The 26,130-nt window shown below is 43.5% G+C and overlaps 1 protein-coding gene across 1 annotated transcript in view; it reads left to right on the top strand.

Moving 5' to 3' along the window:
- Positions 1-8,245: 8,245 nt before the first annotated feature.
- Positions 8,246-26,130, top strand: part of LOC141144051 (uncharacterized) — an 82,933-nt gene continuing 65,048 nt past the window's right edge. Inside the window, exons 1-2 of the mRNA XM_073629404.1 lie at positions 8,246-8,909; positions 16,308-16,334. Coding sequence (XP_073485505.1) covers positions 8,846-8,909; positions 16,308-16,334 — 91 coding nt within the window. The 5' untranslated portion in view covers positions 8,246-8,845. The remainder of the gene's footprint in view (positions 8,910-16,307; positions 16,335-26,130) is intronic.

Below are 26,130 nucleotides of genomic sequence, written 5' to 3'. Positions count from 1 at the left end.
TAAATTCTAATGAAAAAAATTATCTGAATTTGAAAGTCATCTTCGCATTCAAAAATGTATTTGTAATTGAATTAAAAAATGAATTTGAATTAGAAAATGTATTTGAATTTGAAATGGAAACATATTGCAATAAACACAGTAAGGTATAAAAGTTAAATAAGATGATGATTCCTACCTAGGCTGCTTTATTGGTAAAAATAGAATAGAATAAAATAGACCAGAGTAAAATAGAATAGTTACATAGTTACTTTGAATCGATTTGAAAACAATTGAATATACTGTATGAAACAAATCCCAATATACGAAACAATATAATTCAATAATCATTCTAATACAGTGGAACCTTGGTTTACGAGAAACACGGTTAACGAGCGTTTTGAAAGACGAGCAACTTTTTTTTTTTATTCTAAAATCGGTTTGAAAGACGAGCAACTTTTTTTTTTAATTCTAAAATCGGTTTGCGAGTGTTGTCTCGCAAAACGAGCAGAATTCAAGCTAATGGGTGGTGCAGTACCGCATTTGGCCAGAGGTGCGGGGGCCCTGAGGACACTCAGAATGGTTCAGAGCCGTTCAGAAATACTCAGAATGACTCGGAAATACTCTAAAACACTCGGAAATACTCCATTCCCGAGTGTTTCGAGCCTCTCCGAGTTCAGCCGAGCTGTCCCAAAACGAAATTCAGATGAAATTTTCTTTGCTTGGGGATTCGGATGTATACAAATTTCCAAATCACAATAGTAACGAATTTCAACTAATCCAAAATAAATTCTAATGAAAAAAATTATCTGAATTTGAAAGTCATCTTCGCATTCAAAAATGTATTTGTAATTGAATTAAAAAATGAATTTGAATTAGAAAATGTATTTGAATTTGAAATGGAAACATATTGCAATAAACACAGTAAGGTATAAAAGTTAAATAAGATGATGATTCCTACCTAGGCTGCTTTATAGGTAAAAATAGAATAGAATAAAATAGACCAGAATAAAATAGAATAGTTACATAGTTACTTTGAATCGATTTGAAAACAATTGAATATACTGTATGAAACAAATCCCAATATACGAAACAAATTAATTCAATAATCATTCTAATACAGTGGAACCTTGGTTTACGAGTAACACGGTTAACGAGCGTTTTGAAAGACGAGCAACTTTTTTTTTTTATTCTAAAATCGGTTTGAAAGACGAGCAACTTTTTTTTTTAATTCTAAAATCGGTTTGCGAGTGTTGTCTCGCAAAACGAGCAGAATTCAAGCTAATGGGTGGTGCAGTACCGCATTTGGCCAGAGGTGCGGGGGCCCGGAGGACACTCAGAATGGTTCAGAGCCGTTCAGAAATACTCAGAATGACTCGGAAATACTCTAAAACACTCGGAAATACTCCATTCCCGAGTGTTTCGAGCCTCTCCGAGTTCAGCCGAGCTGTCCCAGAGTATTTCCGAGGCTCTCCGGCGCCACCCACCTCTGGCCACATGCGGTATTGCATGTAATAGAAGTCAGTGCGGAACTAATTATCTTCGTTTCCATTGACTTCTATGGGGAAACTCGCTTTGATATGCGAGTGCTTTGGATCCCAAGCATTCTCCTGGAACGGATTATGCTCGTAATCCAAGATTCCACTGTATAACGAATATGACAAAACAATATCCAAAACTAAACAGAAAAACATTTTTCCATCGTGCCCATCTCTAGATTTTGGTTGAGTTTGTCTTGTCTAATCTGGTACATCTTCCCTCGAAGAGGGGTCACTTAAGAAAGATGATCATACTTTGGGATTAGAATAGACTTGGACACATCTAACAGGGTCTTGAAGAACAGAAGAGGGGCATTTTCCTTTTCCCAGTGTTGACCTATTTTTATTGGGAGAAATGAGGTTTTTACTCCAACTGTGAGCATTGGTGATGCTCTTTATTTTTGATTTTCCCATTGATGTATTTTTTTGTTGTCCTTGTTCCACAGATATGTTCCAGGCTCATCCAGGATCTGTCAGTTAAACACGCAACAGTGACCTGGGGACCGCAGAGAACTTCAACTAACTGTGACACCTTCCTGGGCGCTTCATTATAAGCCGCAGAGCAGCCGTCTGAACAGATCTGCTTATTTGCATTTAGGTTGACCACATTCCAGATCCCCGGTGGGATATCAGACAAAGAGCCGTGGCTGCAGAAAACCAAATCCTCCCATTATCATAACAATATTACGCCCCGCGTGTGGGCGGGGTATCTCTTAAATAACTCGTTATTTAACCAGCAGAGAGTGACTCTCTCTCTCACTCCCTGCCGACTACATAACGAGTCAGACGGGAGGCATACCTCCCTCCCCCGTCAACCTTTAAATTGTTTTTCAGTCGTTATCAGGTTTTTCTACCTGATACATACTCCAGGACCCAGCTTGCTCTGCAAGCCCTATATGCACCTAGCACTTTGTAACTTCTACATTCTGTACATCCCGCTTTTGAGTGAATCTTTCCAATTATCACCGTGGATGCGATTGCTGGATAATATTGAGTCTACTGATCAATATCTTTAGAAAAGACTCCACCTACTGATCATTTTTGCATATCTTTGCAGACATTCTTGGAGACCCACCCTTGGAGGGAAACAACCCATAGGATATACATTTCATTGATTTCAATCCCTAGTGATACAGATTTTGATTACCAAATTGGTTTAATATGATGCCACATGACAAGTCTCCTGAAGAAGCTCCAAAGAGCGAAACATGTTGAGAAAAGTGGTATTTTATGTGATATGTCACTGAATTTTATGAAAAAGTGTCTAATTCCCGAAAAAAGGACGCTGGGAGCCAGATCGGACTGTTTCTGAAAAGGTAAGTAAACTTGGGTAGGAGCATCATTTTTAAAATGTTTATACGTCCCAGTAAGTTAAGAGGAAGTCCGGACCATGCATGGCACCTTTCTTTAAGGAGACGGAGCAAAGGAAGCATATTTAAATTATAATATTGGGTAACATCCCTGGACACCCGAACCCCGAGGTACTTGAACTCCGATACCCACTGAAGAGATGTACTGCCAGCCGCAACAGGGGCCCCACTATCCAAAGGAAAGAGAACCGATTTAGACCAATTTATTTGGATCCCTGATGCATTACCAAATTTGTCAAAAATAGCCAGGGCAGCCAAAAGAGACGGCCCCGCATCATTCAAATAAAGCAATGCATCGTCCGTGTATAAGGATATTTTCTCTTCAATTCTACCAATCTGCAGCCCCCTGACCTCCGAAGACTCTCTAACTAAAATCGCCAGAAGCTCCAAAGCAAGGGCAAACAAACTAGGCGACAGTGGGCACCCCTGGCGAGTGCCTCTGTGGAGTGGGAAGGGATCAGAGATCCTATCATTGGTGCGCACCCTAGCCCTCGGTGCATGGTATAACAACTGTAGCCATCGGAGAAAACCAGGGCCAAAACCAAATCGCTTTAGCACTCCCCAAAGATATTCCCACTCCACAGAGTCAAACGCCTTTTCAGCATCCAAGGAGGCGATCACCCTTCCTCCACAGTTATCATGGGCAATGAACAGGTTGAGGAAGAGGCGTCTGATATTAATATCTGTCCCCTTGCCTGGCATAAAGCCAGTCTGATCAACGTGAATGTCGATATAATTGATGACAAACGGGTGGCAAGGATCTTGGCCAACACTTTAGTATCCACATTAAGTAGTGAAATGGGCCTGTATGACGCGCAATCCTGAGGATCCTTACCCGGCTTATGGATCAATACAATGATCGCCTCCTCCATAGACTCCGGCAGATCATCACCACCAGCAAGTTTAGAGAAAAGGGACGTGAGTTTAGGTGCAAGAAGCTCCATATTCTGAGAATAGAACTCCGTACGGAGTCCATCCACCCCATGGGTCTTTCCTATCTGCAGATCCCCAATAGCAGTCTGGACCTCCTCTAGGGAGATATCCATATCCAACATTGCCTTATGCTCATCAGATAATGTAGGGAATGGGATATTGTTCAAATATTCCTGCAATGCCAATGGGCTGCCACTGGTTCTGGAAGCATATAGATCATGGAAAAAAGAGGAGAATCTATCATTAATGTCTTCTGGTGAGGTCAGCAACTGCCCTCGAGCACTGCATACTCCCGCAATGTGTGTGGTTCCTAATTGGCCACGTGCTAGCCAGGCCAACAATCTCCCATTTTTATTGCCATATTCAAATATCCTTTGCGCAGAATGCATCATAGACTTCTTAGTTTGTTCTACATTAAATAAGGAGAGTTCCCTCAAAGCCCTCTGCCATGTTTGATAATTAGGTTCCGTTGGGGATCTTACATATACAGCCTCACTCTCCCCCGCCTCCCCCTCCAACAGCTCCAGGGACCGAGCAGCCTCCCTCTGCAGTGAAGATATGTGGGATATATATTTACCCCTAACCCAGGCCTTAAATGTATCCCAAAGGATCAGTGGATCTGCAGACTCTCTGTTTCTCAGCCAAAAATTACATATAGCTTCCGATATTGCCTCCTGAATCCTGTCATCCAGTGCCCAAAACCTGGAAAGACGCCACAGACTTGGACTAGGAGGTCTGTCCAAGGAGATGACAAGACTAAGGGGAGCATGGTCTGATATTGCCCATGGGAGGTGTTTAACCTCCCTTGTCCAACAGAGCGCACCCCTGGACACATATCCCAGATCTATACGGGATAGAGCTCTGTAGGAGGCTGAATGGCAAGTTTATTCTCTGTCTTTAGGATGAAAATGTCGCCATGCATCCGTCAGTGCAAAAGTACTCGCCCAATTCTGTAACTCCGACGAGATGTGGGCCCCGGGGTTGAGCTTATCCACCTCCCGAGAGGGCACCAGATTGAAATCTCCAAAGATAAAAACTTCTTGAGTATGGTACCCCATGACCTTTTGCATAATATCATAAAGAAGTTGAGCCCTCGCAGGAGGAGGGAGATAAAGACCCACCAGCACCAGTCGTCTAGAGAGTACAGTCATACGGGTAATCACATAGCTTCCCCCAGTGTCTGTTTTAACATCAAAAATCTGAAATGGGAGGGACCTTCGGATCAAAACGCTCACTCCCCTGGCGTAATTGGAGTAGGTGGAGTGGTAATGTGCCCCCACCCAGGCCTTTTTTAACCCAAGAATTTTGGAGCCGATCAGATGCGTCTCTTGTAAAATACATATGTGTGGTATGTATTTTTGTAGATATTTAAAAACAAGAGACCTCTTAACGGCTGAGTTTAATCCCCTGACATTCCACGAAATAATAGAGGTGTCAGCCATCTGACAAATCACAAAGGCAAAGTGTGCCGGATCCGCAAGTCCCACCCATCCCCCTACATTGCTGCAAGGACAATACCTCTATTCTGTCCACCATCTTGAAATTATGTACTATGTAAAAAGGCAGATCTAACTGCATATCTGTAAGTAGAAAGTACAGTAATGAAGGGCAAAAGAACCCAGTTGTGTTAAAAGCAACTCCAAGTTTAAGCAAAATACATATAATTCCCCAATGTCTGCAACGGCAGAACCCCCCCCCCCCTCCCCCACGCCCCCTTTTAAACTGGTGATGTGTAAGTACCCATAAATCCCAACTATTACTAACGTAGTAGGGGCGTGTACTTATATTAGATGGTGTTGTCTAGTCAGACAACAGAGATGTTGGAAAGACATAAATTATAGAAAACATTTCTCCTGGGCTATTGCAGGGGCACATATCTTAGTTACAAATCTGAGACACTAGGCTCACTCTCTCTTTACTCAGAGACCAGCGTAAAGGCCTATGCAAGATGAAACAAAAAACTCAGCAACCACCTGTGAAAGAATTATTTCCCTGCGCATGCCCGTGGCATTTGTAGGGCAATGACAGGTGTCAGTACCAAAAGTTCAATAGTTCACTGTATGTATTACCACTAAGGCGGAGTGTTGCACACTCGTCTGACAGACATCATTATCTCGTGTGGCTAACAGTACTCTCCGCATCTGGAACAAATCAAAAACTGCAGAAGTATTTCTTCAAATAAAAGAAGTCCCATATTTTTGAAAAAATAAAAATAATAGAATCCAAAAAGTAAAGAGGCATGCAGGTCCGTGCAATCTTGGTCGACGCCCGACAGTACATCCAGGGCCAATCGATCAGCACTAACAACCTTACCAGTGGGTTAAGCTTCCTCTGTCCTAGGAGCACAGTAGAAATTTCTCAGCCGAGTCGTCCAGTGCAGTAGAGTTTCATGACGTCAAAGGCATGCGCCAGGGTCTCCATCATGTCCCTGATAGTAGTAGGTGGCAGCTAATAAAACAAAAAGACTTCTAAACAATAGTATGGTTTCCAAAACGGTCTGGAGAGAATGAGAATATCATTCCATTTAACGGTGCTGTGGCAGAGCCTCAAGCCAGGTGGCATGGCAGCATCACGGGGAGATGTAAAAAATTTCACTGTCTCACCATCCTGCACCCTCAATCTGGCCAGAAAAAGTATGCTATACTTGATGTTCCACGCCCGCAGCAATGCTTTAACTTGATCAAATGACCTGCGTAGTTTCTGTGTTTCCACAGAATAGTCCGGGAAGAAAAGTAGATTTACATTTTGGAACTTTATTTCTCCAACCCTGCGCGCTTCTCTCAGGACTGCATCCCGGTCTCTGAAATTAAGCATACGGAAGATCAGAGTACGGGGATTTGAGCCAGGTGGACCGGGGACAGGAGGGATCCGATGCGCGCGTTCCACATTGTAGAAGGGAGAGAACTGAGCAGCTGGCAGCAGTGTTTTCAGCAACTCTTCCACAAAGACCGTAGGGTTTTTCCCCTCAGCTCCTTCTGGCATGCCCACGATCCGAAGATTGTTTCTTCGGTTCCGGTTCTCTGCGTCATCCACTTTGTATTCTAGAGCCCGGACTTTAGTCTGCAACGTGCGGATGGATGCAGCATGGTCTGTGACCGTATCCTCTGTCAGCCCCACTCGCTCCTCCACCTCAGACACCCTCGATCGGAGCTTGTCCTGGTCCTGCCGGATCAGGCTCACATCAAGCTGCACCAACTCAATCTTACTAGTCAGGGCAGCCTGGCAAGAGGCAATCACAGCCATCACCTCCGGGAATCCGAGCTGTGACGTCTCGGCCGTCAGCCTCCGTCTGCGACGCCATGTTTGAGAGCCGCCGGGGAGATTCTGCCACGTGTGGGTTCGCTGTCGGGGCTGTATCCTCCAGGATTTGCGGGATTTTACCCGCCACCGTGTTTTGTATGGCATTCAGGCTACTTTAGATAGTTTATCTCATGGAAAAGCAGCCAGGAAACAGGATATTTAGGAAGTCCTTCAGCAGAGCTCCGACAAACACGTCCTCCTAAGTTGCCATCTTGGCCACGCCCCACCCCATTTTCTTAATTTGCCCATGTCCTTAGTCTGCTTGTCTTCAGCAAACTGTTTGTGGGATTTCTTGTGCATCATCTTTAGAAGAGGCTTCCTTCTGGGATGACAGCCATGTAGACCAATTTGATGCAGTGTGCGGCGTATGGTCTGAGCGCTGACAGGCTGACCCCCCACCCCTACAACCTCTGCAGCAATGCTGGCAGCACTCATACGTCTATTTCCCAAAGACAACCTCTGGATATGACGCTGAGCACGTGACCTCGGCTTCTTTGGTGGACCATGGCGGGGCCTGCTCTGATTGGAACCTGTCCTGTTAAACTGCTGCATGGTCTTGGCCACCGTGCTGCAGCTCAGTTTCAGGGTCTTGGCAATCTTCTTATAGCCTAGGCCATCTTTATGTAGAGCAACAAATTGTTTTTTTCAGATCCTCAGAGAGTTCTTTGCCATGAGGTGCCATGTTGAACTTCCAGTGACCAGTATGAGAGAGTGAGAGCGATAACACCAAATTTAACACACCTGCTCCCCATTCACACCTGAGACCTTGTAACACTAACGAGCCACATGACACCGGGGAGGGAAAATGGCTAATTGGACCCAATTTGGACATTTTCAGTTAGGAGTGTACTCACTTTTGTTGCCAGCGGTTTAGACATTAATGGCTGTGTGTTGAGTTATTTTGAGGGGACAGCAAATTTACACTGTTATACAAGCTGTACACTCACTACTTCACATTGTAGCAAAGTGTCATTTCTTCAGTGTTGTCACATGAAAGGATAGAAGACAATATTTACAAAAATGTGAGGGGTGTACTTACTTTTGTGAGATACTGTATATAGCATAGTTTGTAGATGTTAAAATTTTCACAAAAAACAATTAATATACACTTATTGGGGTTTTTTTTTTCTTTTTTTTACCAAAGACACGTAGCAGAATACATTTTTGTCTAAATTTATGAAGACATTTGATTTTATTGGATATGTTTTATAACAGAAGGTAGAAAATATCTTTTTTTCTCCAAATATTCCTTTATATAATACAAAATAAAAAACCCAGTGGTGATCAAATACCACCAAAAGAAATCTTTAGTCGGGTGAAAAAAAAAAAGATTCAAATTTCATGTGGGTGCAGTGTTGCCTGACCGAGCAATTGACAATTAAAGTAGCGCAGTGCTGAATATCAAAAAGTGGCCTGGTCATGAAGAGGGTAAAAACATCTGGAGGTCCAGTGGTTAAAAAAATGATAAAGAAAAATTGCAGATCATAAGTAACTTTCCCACGTTCAAGTATTTCTGAGTGAAAATACGGGATGATCCACGCTATATGATTTTGTTTTGCTTGTACATACAAAGAATGAGGAAGCAAAAACCAAAAATACCATCAAGTGATAAAAAAGGCAATGTAGCAATTTTCACCTCTTTAGTAAAGCTGAAAATCATTTTGTGAACAGACGGCGTTGGGAGCAACCTGTGTTCAGAAAGGAGCGATAGGCAACGTAGATTCCAGGATGAGAGACCGAATGTCTCTCCTCGTCCTCCTGGTCCTCATGTGTGCCTCCCGTGGAATGACACGTGAGTAGATTCAAAAATATCTTAACTAAGACTTTTTTCTTAAAAACCTCCATACAACTCAATGTACTCTGTCTTGTATATCACATACAACTCCCATTCTTAAGTATGTCTATCAAACTTTAATTGCTTGACTTTAGTTCTGAAGTAGGGGGTCACAATGTCCTCTGAAACATGCTGGCCTGTTTAAATATATATATTTTTTTAGTTCAATAATTTTCATTCTAAATTTTCAATGATACACGAAGAATGTCCATTGACTGCCATATAACAAGACATAGTAAATAGTATTACATGTATAAATGCATATACTGTACATCCATGACTAATATAAATGAACCGTAAGCAAGTTTTACGCACTAAACATTGGGTGAAGGGAATTGTCCGACTCCCCGGGACACCCCATCTGGGAAACAAACTGTGCCCCGAGGGAAGGACAACACCATCATCCCTTACTTTCCATAAATTATGACCAATACCATCTTACTGTTTGCTAGGCTATACGAAACTGAATGTTATGGACAGCAATTCACTAAGAACATATAAAACATATTTTATAAGGTAGTAATAAATGAAAGAGATGAAACATAATGAAACACGAGGGAAGGGAAACAAGGAAAGGGAAGAAAGCCCTTTGAAGGGTTCAACTACTCAGGAACATTATCTGAAAAGGTGTATATAACTTCTTTGAGGACAGGATTCATCGCTTTAGAAGAGATTGTTTTATTTATGCTCTTATAGTGACTTGTTGGATTTTTTACCAATCTGACCAAGTTTTTAAGAAACTCTATATTTTTCACGTTTACTGATGCTAACATACACTCATATGTATAATGTGTAGAGAGGGTGCGTACAGCATGAGTTACCTTTGGTGGATCTGGAGATCTCCAAGTATTACTAGCTTAGCTGCTAGGAATAGATGAGTAGTAAATTTGTCTCAGAGAGGGTGGTAATTCTTCAATGCCTACGTTTAAGAGGGCCAATGATGGAGAAAGTTGTATAGATAGGCCTGTTACTTGGCGTTAAATTGAAAAAGACTTAGACCAGAATTTTTCTAGCTTGCCACATGACCATAGTATATGGAAAATATGGAAAATAGTGCCCGCTTGGGAACAGTTCCTCCAGCACAGTGGAGGTATGGAAGGGTTAAGCTTGGCAATTCTATAAAATACCATCTTTGCATAATTTTGTGGGAGAGCTCCCAAGGATTGGTGCATATATATATATATATATAATTTTTTTTTTTAATTGAAAGATACAATATAGACTATTCCATCTCCAATGATTTCCTCTTAGTATTGTTTTTCTAAATAATCTCACTGTTACAATGCCTCTCTTTTTAGAGTTCCTCCCTCTTTTTTCCCCCCAGAAGAAGACCTCTATTGATAAAGTCGAAACACGTCGGTGTTGGGGTTCATAGTATGATCATAACCTTTATATCATGCCATGTTTTTCTATGTGTACCCACACGGCTGTATTTTAATGTACATGTTTTAGCTTCATGTTCATAATGTTTTCATACCTTGATGTCCTCTTTTTGTAATTTTACCTAATAAAATCTATATACTCAAAGAAAGAAAACTTTTTTGAATACATTTTTGCTGGCAGTAAAACAGCATGGGGAAACCTTTCCATTTCATGACTTCCTCTTAAACCCTTGAATTTCTGCACTCAGGGCAACAATAGTACTATTAAAGCATGATGGGTTTGACATGCATCCTCCTATGCATGTCAACACCTTTCAGAGTGTATGTATGTTTCACTTTTATTTCAGAGAGTAATGGTGTATTATTATACAGGATTTATATAGCGCCAACAGTTTGCGCAGCGCTTTACAACATGAGGGCAGACAGTACACTTACAATACAAATCCATACAGGAGGGATCAGAGGGCCCTGCTCGTTAGAGCTTACAATCTAGAAGGGAGGGTCAAGTGGAAACAAAAGGTAATAACTGTGGGGGGTGAGCTGATGGAGAAAATGAAAATACAGTTGTTAGGTGTTGGTAGGGTAGGCTTCTCTGAAGAGAAGGGTTTTCAGGGATCGTCTAAAAGCTAATAGAGTTGGAGATAAGCGGACAGATTGGGGTAGGGCATTCCATAAGATTGGAGAGGCTTTGGAAAAGTCGAGCATGGGAGGAGGTGACGAGGGAGCTAGAGAGCAGGAGGTCTTGAGAGGAAGGAAGAGGACGAGTAGGTTGGTATTTAGAGACTAGACTAGTGATGTAGCTGGGGGCTAAATTGTGGATGGCTTTGTACGTAGTTGTTAGTATTTTGAATTAAATTCTTTGGCTGAGCGGAAGCCAGTGGAGGGATTGACAGAGAGGAGTAGCAGAGACAGAGCGAATGGTAAGGTGGATGAGTCTGGCAGCAGCATTCATAATGGATTGCAGAGGTGATAGACTATGTAAGGGTAAGCCAATGGGAAGGGAGTTGCAGTAATCGAGGCGAGAGATGACCAGCGAGTGAATTAAGAGCTTTGTTGTGTCATTGGTTAGAAAGGGGCGTATTTTGGAGATGTTGCGGAGGTTGAGGCGGCAGGATTTGGACAGTGATTGATCGTGTTGCTTAACCCCCCTGACAGTATTCCCGAGTCTGGCTCGGGGTGGATTTTCAGCACCAAAAGCGGTAACCCCGAGCCACACTCGGGATTGCATCACAGGATCCAGGTACAGCTTACTTACCTTGTCCCCAGGATCCTGCAATGTCTCCCCGCTGTGTGTGCGAGCTGTCCTCCGCTCGATCTATTACGGAGCCGAGCTCCGTTCTCTGCGAGTGTTGCGATGCACGAGGACGGAGAACGGCGTCAAATTCAAAAAGTAAAACACACACAATACATATACAGTATACCTCAATCCTACAGATTACATTACTGTATCAATTTATTTCACATCCCTTTTGTCCCTAGTGGTTTGTCCAGTGCCCTGCATGCAGTTTTATATTTTAAATACTGTTCTTTCTGCCTGGAAACTGGAGATTGTCCATAGCAACCAAAAAGTGTCCCTTTACATCAAATGGGGTTTTAGACCAGCTATAAAACAGCGATAATAAATTAGAATCACTTGCAGAATTGAGCGATAGTGATTTGTGGGGAAATCTGTCATCAAACATTGAAAGTAATGACAGCGACAATTCTGCAACTGATTTCAGTGTTTTTGATTTGATTAGATTATTGAATATTTTTTATTATTATTTGTTATAATTTATTTATAGTTATTTATTATATTATAATTTATGATTTTTCAAACTTTATCATACCCGGGATGTCTACTAGACTCTGGTTTGGACAGATTTAATTGTGTTATTCCTAAGAATTATAGGCCTACAATATAAAACGCCAAATTTCCATGCAAAATAATTGTACCGCTTTCAGCATCAAAAATCTGAAATAATCATACCGCCAGGGAGGTTAAAGGAGAATTCAGAGTCCAGGACTACACCTAGAACCTCGGCATGTGGGGATGGGCTTATAGTTGTTCCATTGATTTTGACAGAGAGATCAGGGTAAGGGGCATATGGGGGAGGAAAAATTATAAGTTCGGTTTTGGATAGATTGAGTTTGAGGAAGTGATGTGACATCCAGACTGATATATCTTATAGTAAATTAGTGATACGTGAGGAGACAGAGGGAGTGAGCTGAGGAGTAGAGAAATAGATTTGGGTGTTGTCAGCGTAGAGGTGGTATTGGAAGCCATCAGCTGACCCAGGGAGGTGGTGTAGATTGAAAATAGGAGAGGTCCAAGAACAGAACCTTCTCAACTGAGAAAGGAAGAGGAGAGGAGGAAGTAGAGTTGCAAGAAACGCTAAAGGTGCGGTTGGATAAGTAGGAAGAGAACCAGCGAAGAGTACAGTCACGGAGACCAAAGGCGTGGAGTTTTTTGAGGAGGAGGGGGTGGCCAACCATATCAAAGGCAGCAGAGAGGTCCAGGAATAGGAGTACAGAATAGTGTCGATTGGTTTTGGCCTTTAGTAGATTGTTTGTTAGTTTTAGGAGAGCAGTTTCTGTGGAGTGTTGAGGATGAAATCTAGACTGAAGGGGATCAAGAAGGCTATTATCAGCGAGGTGGACGCTCAGTCGGTTGTAGACCAGACGTTCGAGGAGTTTGGATAAGAAGGGGAGCAAGGAGATGGGGCGTAGGTTGTTAAGATTGGATGGGTCTAGTGAGGGCTTTTTAAGTATGGGTCTGACAAGTGCATGTTTTAGAGAGTTGGGGAAGATGGCAGAAGAGAGGGAGAGATTAAAGATGTGGGTTAGAGAGTGTAGCATAGAGCCAGAGGGTGAACGTAGCATTTGTGATGGAACAGGATCCAGAGGGCAGGTGGTAAGGTGGACATTAGCAAGTAGTTTAGCAACCTCGTCCTTAGTGGTGGGGTTGAAAGAGGGAAGTAATGATTGTGCCTGTGGGCATGAAGTGTAAAGTGTGGAGGGTATCAGAACAGTAGAGATCTCCTCGCAAATTCTATCAATCTTCTGTTTGAAGTGATTGACGATCTCCTGGGCAGTGTGTGAGTTGGTGGGTGGAGGCAGTGGAGGATGAAGTAGAGAGTTGAAGGTAGAGTGCAAAGGTGAGAGAAAACGAGGTCAAGGGTATTGCCTTTGGAGTGAGTAGGAGCGTGTATCCACTGCTTCAGGTCAAAGGAGGAGGTTAGGCTGAGAAGTTTGGAAGTGGCAGGAGTGTTAGTATTAATAGGGATGTTGAAGTCCCCGAGAATGATTGTGGGGATTTTAGAAGAAAGAAAGTAGGGTAGCCAGGCAGAGAAGTCATCAAGAAAGGTTTATATTGGTCCAGGGGGCCTGTAGATCACAGCTATCACAGCTATTCCAGAGAAACTGGAGTGAAAATACGAATGCAGTGTGCTTTGAAAGAGGAGGAGTGACAGAGAGGGAGGTGGCTGAAGTACCTGAAAGGTGCTATGTGGGGCTAGAAGGATTCCAACACCTCCTCCCTTACGTCCACTGGATCTGGGGGAGTGAGTCCAGAGAAGACTACCATGAGATAGGGCAGCAGAAGACGCAGAGTCGGAATCGTGGAGCCAGGTTTTGGTAATGGCGAGTAGGTTAAATGAGTTGGCGATAAAGAGGTCATGGAGAGAGGCAAGGTCTTGGGAAGTATAGAAAAGGGAACTAAATTGTGTTGATTGTGGCTGCTGCCAGAGGGTGCAGGGTGATGGGTGCATGGGATACAGTTAAATGATGGAAGCCCGGGGTTTGGGGATCTATCTCCAGAGGTTAGGAGAAGCAGGAGGGTTAGGGAGATAATATGGGAGTGGGATTTATATGAAGGGACATGCCCCAGGGTCTTGGAGATTTTTAGTGTGTGTGGATTTAGAATTAACAGGAGTTGATGGGTTCAGTAATAAGGAGAGGACAGAAGTGAGGGTGATATATATATATATATATATATATATATATATATACTATGGGGGGGGAGAAGATGGGTGAAGGAGAGATAGTTTAAGGATAGAGGACAGAGCTGTCAAAAGGAGTGGTAAAGAGTGCATGTTACAAGGAGAAAGAGCTGAAGGGGTAAACAAGGTCACCTGATGTCTGTGCGGTGTTTTTCAAAGTATTTTCTTGTGTCCCTTCGCTTTGTGCATTTGCTGAAGTGCAGAGTCAGAAGTGCTCCCACTTATAGAAATAGCCCCACTTTGAGAAAGGGCCCCAGTTGCAAATGTGTCCCCTGCAAATGCTTCCCCGAAAAGAAGCTTATAATTATACTGATAGGGGTGGGGTGTGGGTGGATTTCAATTATCAATCAGGGGGTAATAAAGGTTAACAGGGCAAAATTCTTACTTCAGAAACAGACTAGCAAGAGGGCACTAAAGTTAATGGCCATAATTTTGGGTAAGACAAGGGAGCAAAAATAACATACCATCAATTATTAAATAGACATAAGAAAAGCAGATAGCAGTGTTTCAGTTTTTGGGTCGAGATGTTTCAGTTAGCACATACCTGTGGAATCAGAGAATAGATTTTCAGATGAGACAATCAAATAATGATGAGTGCAGAGTCAGAAGTGCTCCCACTTATAGAAATAGCCTCACTTTGAGAAAGAGCCCCAGTTGCAAATGTGATAACATAACTAATTTTAGTGTTACATGCAGTGCCAGGACTAATCCCCCCCCCACACAAAATTCCTTTCCTAGAACATATCTTACCTCAGCCACCCCCCAGATTCCCCCTCCAGAACAAATCTCCCCACATTTTTCCTTCCACCACAAGAACCTGTAGGGGAGGGAGAACACAGCCCCAACCTCCTCCCAGGTCTCTCCTCCTCTCCAGCTCAATGCTGACAGTGGTAGTAATGCTTCTGTCAGATTGTAGCAACAGGGAGACTCCACGTGGTTCCCCCCACCTCAAATGATACCACCAGCACCCAGGGCAGCCACCCCTCCTGCCCACCTCTAGTCCTGGCCCTGGTTACATGTTTTATAATAAGACACTATAGCAGTAGAAATGTTCCGGAAGATATTAGGGCTCTTTCACACAGGCACTGCATTTTAAAGCACTGTTTAACGGGCATTAATGCACCTATAGCATTAATGAGCATTCAAGTCATGGCAGTTGATGCTCTTAAAATTCTGTGAGATTCTTTTTCATTTCTTTTACACGGCTAAAATGGGAAGTGATTACTCTGACACTTTGCAACTGCAGCTTAAATATGATGTAAATGACATAGCACGGAATGGAGGTGGTTGCAAAATGTCAACGCCTGATGAACTCTGCAGGAAGCGTTATTTCTGGTCGCCATGACGCGAAGCAACACTAATGCCCTGTACACACGGTCGGACATTGATCGGACATTCCGACAACAAAATCCATGGATTTTTTCAGACGGATGTTGGCTCAAACTTGTCTTGAATACACACAGTCACACAAAGTTGTCGGAAAATCCGAACGTTCTGAATGCGGTGACGTAAAACACGTACGCCGGAACTATAAACGGGGCAGCAGCCAATAGCTTTCGTCTCTTAATTTATTCTGAGCATGCGTGGCACTTTGTGCGCCGGATTTTTGTACTCACGTTCAGAATTTAACTGATCGGATTTTGTTGTCGGAAAATTATATAGCCTGCTCTCAAACTTTGTGTGTCGGAAATTCCTATGGAAAATGTGTGATGGAGCCTACACATGGTCGGAAGGCCTATCACACATTTTCCGTCGGAAAATCCGACCGCGTGTACAGGGCATAATAGTGCAGTGTGTACTCCTCCATCCACTCCCTGTTTTATCAGATTTGAGTGGTGTTGACAGGCAGCTGGGAAGCAAAAGGCAACACAATCGCCTGTTATCAATGTCCGTGTGAAAGATCCCTATCAAACAATGCTGGAGAATATAAAATACAATATAATATAAAGAAATAGAATACAATATAATGACTGATCCCATCTTTTCTTTTTCAGAGACCACCAGCAGCTCTACAACTATCGGTAAGTGTTTAATTATTACTATCTTGTGTTATAGGAAAATTAAGGAATGTGTCAGGTGACTTTACCATCTAATTTTTTAATGTGGCGTGATGTCATTTATTAAGAGCCAAATGTGGTGATAACACCCATAGGGTAATATGAGCACAGGGAGGAATATAAGCTGTTCATGTGTTATTGCATGTTGTGGTTTTATCACATGTTACCACAATCCATAATTGTGAATTATTTGACTTTAACTACTTCAGCTTCAGAAGGTTACACCCCTTTAATGACCAGGCCATTTTTTCCGATACGACACTGCGTTACTTTGCCTGACAATTGCACAATCATGCGACACTGTACCCAAATAAAATTGATGTCCTTTTTTCCCACAAATAGAGCTTTCTTTTGGTGGTATTTGATCACTTCATCAGAGGACGCCCTCTGAGGAAGTGATGACGAAACGCGTCTATGCGTGGCCACGCAGTTACCTACACTGTCTGTCAGCGGTCATCTCAACCCAGGTACATCGCTCTTTGTAAAGTTCCGTGGAGTGGTGAGAGATAGACAAGCGACAAAGACAGTATTGCAATTTGAACATGCTTTAAAGTTTTGTACAATTGTAAGGGAGGTTGGATCGAAGGGTGATACATTTTATCATGGAATTACACTATGTGTGCACATCTTTTTGTTGTGAGAGACATCTATATTGATGGAAGTATTCCCTGATGTAAAGCCACAGAGTATTACAGGCGCATGTTCTGGATCTGTCTGGTGAGTTCATGACCATAAGGAAGATTACTCCCGCGGTGTGGTGACAGGATCCTTGTTTGGATAATACCTTTTATGAACGAGAGAGATTGACTTCAATCTGACCGATTTTGGACAATTGAATATGCACTTTATTTTCTAATTGTGGAATACACAAAACACTGCCAATGTTATAGTTTGACTGAAGCATATGTTTGATTGTTTGTTTCTATTAATAGCGGCTGCTATTAATGTTTATACCAATTAACCACTTGACCACTGGGCACTTAAACCCCCTTCCTAACCAGACCAATTTTCAGCTTTCGGTGCTCTCACATTTTGAATGACAATTACTCATGCAACACTGTACCCATATGAAATTTTTGTCCTTTTTTTCACACAAATAGAGCTTTCTTTTGGTGGTATTTGATCACCTCTAGGTTTTTTATTTTTTTGTGCTATAAATAAAAAAAAAAAGACCGAAAATTGTGTAAAACAATGAATTTTTCTTCATTTCTATTATAACTTTTTGCAAATAAGTAATTTTTCTTCATAAATTTGGGCCAAAATTTATACTGCTACATATCTTTGGTAAAAATAACCTAAATTAGTGGATATTATTTAGTCTGTGTGAAAGTTATAGAGTCTACAAGCTATGGTGCCAATCACTGAAAATTGATCACATCTGATCACACCTGATGTACTGAGCCCTATCTCATTTCTTGAGACCCTAACAAGCCAGGAAAGTACAAATACCCACAAAATGACCCTTTTTGGAAAGTAGACATTCCAAGGTATTTAGTAAGAGGCATGGTGAGTTTTTTGAAGTTGTTATTTTTTCCCACAATTCTTTGCAAAATTAAGATTTTTTTTTATTTTATTTTTTTCACTTCAAATTGTCATTATAACAGGTTATTTCTCTCACATGGCATGTGCATTACACAAATGACACCCCAAAATATATTCTGCTACTCCTCCTGAGTATGGCGATACCACATGTGTGAGACTTTTACACAGCCTGGCCACATAGGCGCAACGTTGAAGTAGCACATTCAGGCGTTCTAGGAGCATAAATTACACATCTAATCTCTCAAGGCCCTGGAGCACCAGGACAATGGAAACGCCCACAAAGTGACCCCATTTTGGAAAGCAAACACCCCAATGTATAATCTATGAGGCATAATGAGTCTTTTGAATGGTTCATTTTTTTCCAGAAGTTTTTGGAAAATATGGAAAAAAAATTAAAACACATTTTTTTTACACAATTGTCCATTTCTAAGATATTTCCAACACATAGCATGTAGATAGCAAAAATTACACCCCAAAATATATTCTGCTACTCCTCCTTAGTATGATGATACCACATGTGTGAGACTTTTACACAGCCTGGCCACATACAAAGGCCCAACATTGAAGTAGCACATTCAGGCGTTCTAGGAGCATAAATTACACATCTAACCTCTCAACTACCTATTACACTTTTGAAGGCCCTGGAGCACCAGGACAATGGAAACACCCACAAAGTGACCCCATTTTGGAAAGAAAACACCCCAACGTATAATCTATGAGGCATAATGAGTCTTTTGAACGGTTTATTTTTTTCCAGAAGTTTTTGGAAAATGTGGGAAAAAAATGAAAATGCATTTTTTTTACACAAAGTTGTCCATTTCTAAGATATTTCCAACACATAGCATGTATATAGCAAAAATTACAGCCCAAAATACATTCTGCTACTCCTCCTGTGTATGGCGATACCACATGTTTGAGACTTTTACACAGCCTGGCCACATACAGAGGCCCAACATTGAAGTAGCACATTCAGGCGTTCTAGGAGCATAAATTACACATCTAATTTCCTTACAATCTATCACATTTTTGAAGGCCCTTCATATTTCTAACACATTGCATGAACATACCAAGAATTACACTCTAAAATACATTCCGCTGAGCAAAGGGTACACAAAAGATTACCTGTGGTTTTAGTAGTGCAGTTGTCCACAGGAGGAGAGCCCTGATCCAGGCAGCAGGCAGGGACATGGTCAGCGACAGTGAATGGAATTGTCCAGGCAGCAGGCAAGAATATTGTCCATAGTCAGTACAGGCAGGGATACTGTCCTTATACAGTCCAGACCCTAAATCTGGGAATGAGAAAACTAAAAAATGTGTTTTCTTCATCCAGAAAAACATTTCTGGAACCCCTCACATATGTGAGACCCCTGGACCCCTGGATCCCGTGGACCCGGCGAACACGGATGTTCCCATGTGCACGCCGCGGGGGGCGCGCGGAAGCGGTTTTCCGGGATCACGTCATAGTACGTGATCCCAGAGTTATCCAACCGCCCTGCTGCCGTCATTCGGCTATGGGCCGGTTGCTAACTGGTTAATATATGTAATTAGGGGTCTATGAGCACTGCGAAAGAGAGAGATTATTTAACTTATGTTGATTGATCACTTTCATTTGTTTGTAAGTGACACTTTTGACACTTTTTGGGGACCAGTGTATCAGGAACCATGAATCAGACCGAGACAGAAGTATAGTTAAATCACACTTGTTTATTAATAATAATAATAATATGTAAACAGAGTAAGCGTAGTCAAAACAAGCCAGAGTTCAGTAAACGGATCGGGTAGTCAGCCAAGCAAATGTCAGAGAGCCAGAGATAAACGTGGTAGTACAGCAAGCAGGATCAGGAGCCAGAAGGAATATCAGCCAAGCAAGTCTTTAACAGGAACGCAAGAGAAAGTCTCTGTGATGTTGACAAAGACAAAGGCAGAGATCAAGTGAGCTTGACGACTTTAAGTAGGCAGGAATGACGAGCAGAATCAACAACAGCTGGGTAACTGTGGAGAGAGATGGGAGCTGGCAATTAGCCGATAGCTGAGCGGCCAGCTCAGAGAAGGAAGGGCTGAGCCCAGTCCTGACAGTACCTCCTCCTCAATGACCCCTCCCCCTCAGAGGACCACCGGGCTTGAGGGGAAAACATCTATGGAAATCACGGAGGAGGACAGGGGCATGTACGTCTGAGGTTGAGACCCAAGAGCATTCCTCCGGACCATACCCCTTCCAATAAACCAGGTACTGTATGCGCCCACGGAACCTACGGAAGTCAACAATGGATTGTACTTCATACTCCTCATGGTTCTCAACCTGTATAGGGTGAGGACGTGGCACCGAGGTGGTAAAGCGATTGCAGACCAAAGGTTTCAATAAGGAGACATGAAACAAATTTGAGATGCGCATACTAGGAGGAAGGTCCAAGGCGTAAGCCACTTAGGTAATCCTGCAAAGGATACGGAAAGGCCCAATAAAACGAGGTGTGAACTGCAAAGAAGGAACACGAAGTCGGAGGTTGCGAGACGACAGCCAGACTCTGTCCCCAACCTGGTAGGAAGGTGCAGGCAGGCGTCTGCGGTTAGCATGGAGTCTGTACCTATCGTTAGCATGTTGTAAAGCCTTCTGAACTTGTGCCCAAGTGGAACAAAGACCACGGAGATGCTCCTCTAACGCAGGACTACTCTGCGGAACAAAACGAGTCAGGCAACATGGAAGGTTGGAAGCTATAATTTGCCATAAACAGGGACAATCGGGAGGCAGAATTCAAGGCATAGTTGTGAGCAAACTCTGCCCACGGTAATAGGTCTGACCAGTTGTTATGATGGTCATAAATATAGCAACGTAAGAATTGCTCCAAGGACTGATTGGCTCGTTCTGCAGCTCCATTAGACTGCGGGTGATACGCAGAGGAGAAAGCAAGCTGAATTTCCAACTGTACACAAAAGGCTCGCCAGGACCGGGAGACAAACTGACTACCCCTGTCCGAGACAATCACATTGGGTAGTCCATGTAAGCGAAAGATCTCCGGAGCAAAAATGGAAGCCAGTTCCTTAGAAGTGGGCAGCTTCTTTAGTGGAATACAATGACACATCTTTTTGAACTGGTCAACCACCATAAGGATAACAGTGTTGCCTTGGGGGTTGGGTAACTCCACAATGAAATCCAAAGACAGGTAGGTCCAGGGCATCTCTCCATCCGGTATGGGTTGTAGGAGGCCCACTGGAAGGTGTCGTGGAGTCTTACTCTGAGCATACACTGAACAGGCAGCTACAACGGCAGTTACATCAGCCCGTAGACTAGACCACCAGAATTGTTGGGAAATGGCCCAAACGAGTTGATTCTTCCCAGGGTGGCCAGCTGCCTTGGGAGAATGGTAAGTCTGGAGCACGGCAGTACGGAGACTCTCTGGGACAAAGCAGCGGTCACAAGGTTTCTCAGGAGGAGCATGGACCTGAGCAGCAAGAATTTTGTCACCCAAAGGAGAAGTAAGACTAGTGCAAACCGAAGCCAGGATACGATCAGGAGGAATCACAGGAACCGGAACCGACTCCAACTTGGAAGTGGAGGAAAATTGTCGTGACAAGGCGTCAGCCCTTACATTCTTAGTACCAGATCTGTCTGGTGAGTTCATGATCATAGGGAAGATTACTCCCGCGGTGTGGTGACAGGATCCTTGTTTGGATAATACCCTTCATGAACGAGATAGATTGACTTCAATCTGACCAATTTTGGACAATTGAATATGCACTTTATTTTCTAATTGTGAAATACACAAAGCACTGCCAAAGTTATAGTTTGACTGAAGCATATGTTTGATTGTTTGTTTCTATTTATAGCGGCTGCTATTAATGTTTTACCAGTCTTACTTCTCCCTTTGGGTGACAAAATTAAGAATTTTGTCACCCAAAGGAGAAGTGAAACTGGTGCAAACCGTAGCCAGGATACGATCAGGAGGAATCACAGGAACCGGAACCGACTCCACCCAAAGGAGAAGTGAAACTGGTGCAAACCGTAGCCAGGATACGATCAGAAGGAATCACAGGAACCGGAACCGACTCCAACTTGGAAGTGGAGGAAAATTGTTGTGACAAGGCGTCAGCCCTTACATTCTTAGTACCGGGTAAGAATGAGACAATGTAATTAAAACTCGACAAGAAAAGAGCCCATCGCACCCTTCTGGGAGAGAGGAGCTTAGCCTCAGACAAGAATGTGAGATTCTTATGGTCAGTAAGAATGAGAACCGACACAGTGGTACCTTCAAGGAGATGTCTCCATTCTTTCAGGGCTAAAATGATTGCCAACAGCTCTCTGTCACCAATCTCATAATTGCACTCTGCAGGTGACAATTTCTTGGAAAAGTAGCCACACGGATGCATAGCGCTCTCAGAGTTAGGACATTGAGACAGAAGGGCGCCAACTCCAGTCTCAGAAGCATCAACTTCTAGGATAAAAGGCAACATAGGATCAGGATGTGCCAACACAGGAGCAGAAACAAAGGCAGCCTTGAGACTCTCAAAGGCCTTAATGGACTCCGGAGACCAACTCTGTGGGTTACCGTCCTTTCTGGTCATATCAGTCAGGGGCTTGACCAGAGACGAGAAGTTACGAATAAACCTCCGATAATAGTTGGCAAAGCCCAGGAAACGCTGCAGAGGACGTAAATCCACGGGCAACTGTAGGACTGCCGAAAGTTTCTCTGGGTCCATCAAAAAACCAGCAGTGGAAATGACATAGCCCAGGAATTTAATCAGTTCATGATGGAACTCGCACTTCTCCAGTTTACAATAGAGATTGTTTTCTCTCAGTTTCTGAAGCACACGACAGAGATCTGTGTGGTGGCTCTCCAGGGACTTGGAAAATATGAGGATATCATCGAGATAAACAACCACACATAACTGCAACAAATCTCAGAGGACATTGTTAATAAATTCCTGGAAAACTGCCAGGACGTTATAAAGGCCAAAAGGCATTACGAGGTACTCATAATGGCCTGTATTAAACGCAGTTTTCCACTCGTCGCCCTCCTTAATCCGCATGAGATTGTATGCCCCTCTCAAATCAAGCTTCGTGAAAACTGTTGCTCCCTTGAGGCGGTCGAATAACTCTGTAATCAACGGAATCGTGTAGGCATTCTTAATCGTGAAACAATTGAGACCCCTATAATCAATACAAGGTCTCAGTTCACCGCCGCTCTTCTTCTTCACAAAGAAGAAACCAGCACCAGCAGGAGATGAGGATTTGCGGATGAAACCTCAAGAAAGTGCATCTGCAACATACTCCTCCATGGCCTTATCCTCTAAGACCAACAAAGGGTAAACCCGGCCACGAGGGGGTATGGCACCAGGTTGAATGTCAATTGCACAATCATAAGGCCGGTGTGGAGGTAAACTACCGGCTTGACCTTTGTCAAAGACATTGCTAAAATCGCGGTGCTCCTCTGGCAGGGAGGAGAAAGAAGAGGTGCACAGGACCTTGGCTACCTTCTGGAAGCATGTCTCACTGCATTGTGGTGACCAGGAGACCTCAGCACGGAGCCAATCAAAAGAGGGGTTGTGCCTCTGTAACCAAGGATAACCAATAACCAGTGGAAACCTAGGTGAGGAAATAACTTGGAATTGGATTATCTCATGGTGAAGAGCCCCTATGGCCATGGACAACAGAACCATCTCATGAGTCACATGGGCAGGCTGTAGAGGTCTCCCGTCAAGAGCCTCAATGGCAAGTGGAGTGTCACGCAGCTGCAGCAGAATCGAGGGCTGTGATACAAAGGCAGCATCAATGAACAGGCCTGCAGCCCCAGAGTCCATTAGAGCCTGTATCTCGATGGACGACTCAGCCCAAGAAAGGGTGACCAAAACCAGGGGCTTACCCTTCTGGATAACTGGGGACGATACAACGCCACCTAAGGTCTGTCCATGACAGGACCTCAAGGTTCAGGCATTCCCTGGATGGCTAGGACAAGACTTCAAAAAGTGACCTGCCTGGCCACAATAAAGGCACAATCTCTCCCTCCTCCTAAAGGTTCTCTCATCCGCAGAGAGACACGTGAAGCCCAAGTGCATGGGTTCATCCTCACTGACCGACTCGATACCAGGAGGCATGGGAGGTGAGGGAGGCACAGGTGGGACTGCCAAGTTCGGAGGCAAACGTACAGAAGGTTTCCACAAGCGCTCCTTAAAAGAGAGTCTTTCTCTGAGTCTGGAGTCAATGAGGATGACAAACGTGATCAACCTCTCCAGCTCAGTGGGTATATCTCAGGCTGCTATCTCATTCTTGATGGAATCCGAGAGACCATGAGAAAAAGCAGCCACGAGGTCCTCATTGTTCCAAGCAACCTCTGCTGCCAGAGTACAGAATTCAATGGCGTAGTCGGCAACAGTTCTCGTACTCTGTTTGATGGACATGAGGCACTTGGCAGCAGAAGCGGAGCATGCGGGAACGTCAAATACCCTTTTAAAGGAGGCCACAAAGTCAGGGTAACTCAAGACAACAGGTTTTTGCGTCTCCCATAGAGGGTTTGCCCAGGCCAAGGCTCTCTCAGAAAGCAAATATATCATGAAACCTACTTTGCTTCTGTCCGTGGGAAACGCCTGGGGCAGCATCTCAAAGTAAATCTCAACCTGGTTGAGAAACCCTCTGCATTGAACTGGATCGCCCCCAAATCACTGGGGAAGCGGAACCAGACATACCTCTTATAGAGGTAATACTCTAGGTGGGTGCCTACACAGACACTGGCGCAGCAGCAGGGACGGCCTGCAACTCAGTGGGAGTTTCCAGGTGAGCCGTGTGACTCAGGAGCATTTATAACGCTAAGGCAAACTAATCCATGCAGTGATCTTGCTCATCCAATCTGGAAAAAATATTACCAAAAAGTGGATTGACTGTATCTTCGGAATTCATGGCCTTCGCCTACCATCAGGAACCATGAATCAGACCAAGACAGAAGTATAGTTAAATCACACTTGTTTAATAATAATAATAATAATAATAATAAGGTAAACAGAGTAAACATATTCAAAACAAGCCAGAGTTCAGTAACTGGATGGGGTAGTCAGCCAAGCAAATGTCAGAGAGCCAGAGATAAACGTAGCAGTACAGCAAGCAGGATCAGGAGCCAGAAGGAACGTCAGACGAGCAAGTCTTCAACAGGAACGCAGGAGAAAGTCTCTGTGATGTTGACAAAGGTGAAGGCAGAGATCAAGTGAGCTGGATGACTTTAAGTAGGCAGGACTGATGAGCAGAATCAACAACAGCTCGGTAACTGTGGAGAGAGATGAGAGGTGGCAATTAGCTGACAGCTGAGTGGCCAGCTCAGAGAAGGAAGGGCTAAGCCCAGCCCTGACACAGTGACACTAATACAGTGATCAGTGCTAAAAAATATGCACTGTCAGTGTACTAATGACACTGGCAGGGAAGGGGTAACATCAGGGGTGATCAAAGGGTTAAATGTGTTCCCTGGGAGTGCTTGCTGTGTATGGGGAAAGACAGAGATCCATGTTCCTGCTTAGCAGAAACACAAGATCTCCATCTTCCCCTTTCACAGAATGGCGATCTGTCTTGTTTACATAGGCAGACCTCCGTTCTGCCTCTCTCGGGAATGCTCGCCGGCTGCTGGCGAACATTGGGTCCACTGGACCTGCTGATTGGCTCCTGCTGTGTCCAATCACAGCGGGAGCGGGTCACCTGTGGCGCGCATGTGTGCCCCAGACCCGGGAATGAAAATGACGTACAGGTACGTGATTTCGCGCTGAAGGGCTGCCCTGTACATCTACATGGGGCAGTCCGGAAGCAGATAAAAAGCATAACATGTCCTTTATCCCGTGCCACAGCTAATTTTTAGATTTACTACCTTATAGCCATTGCAATACTGAAGAAAGAAGAGTTCATGCATGTTTTTGTTTACAGAATTGCCAATCAAGTATTTTTTTGTCAATAAATTGTTTTACAATCTTACAGGATAAATAAATAAATAATGGAAGGACAAATGTTGTATAAGAAGGTCATACCACAGTGAGATATAGAGGACTGAATAGACTAAGCACAGGATGAGTCAGGAATTCTCTCTCATATAAACACAGTAATGGGTCCTAGAGGGTATTAGTATAAGGATAGTATGGTGAGTGTGACAGACCTAGCCGGGACAGAGGCTTTTGGAGGGGACTGAATGCCAGCCTCTTGCCAACCGATTATGGGCCCTGGCATTTGGGGGAACGGTGCTCTTTGTGAGCTGTA

This window comes from Aquarana catesbeiana, linkage group LG05 (assembly GCF_042186555.1).
Source record: "Aquarana catesbeiana isolate 2022-GZ linkage group LG05, ASM4218655v1, whole genome shotgun sequence".
NCBI classification, from domain to species: Eukaryota; Metazoa; Chordata; class Amphibia; order Anura; family Ranidae; genus Aquarana; species Aquarana catesbeiana.
This window is presented reverse-complemented; position numbering and strand designations above follow the sequence as displayed.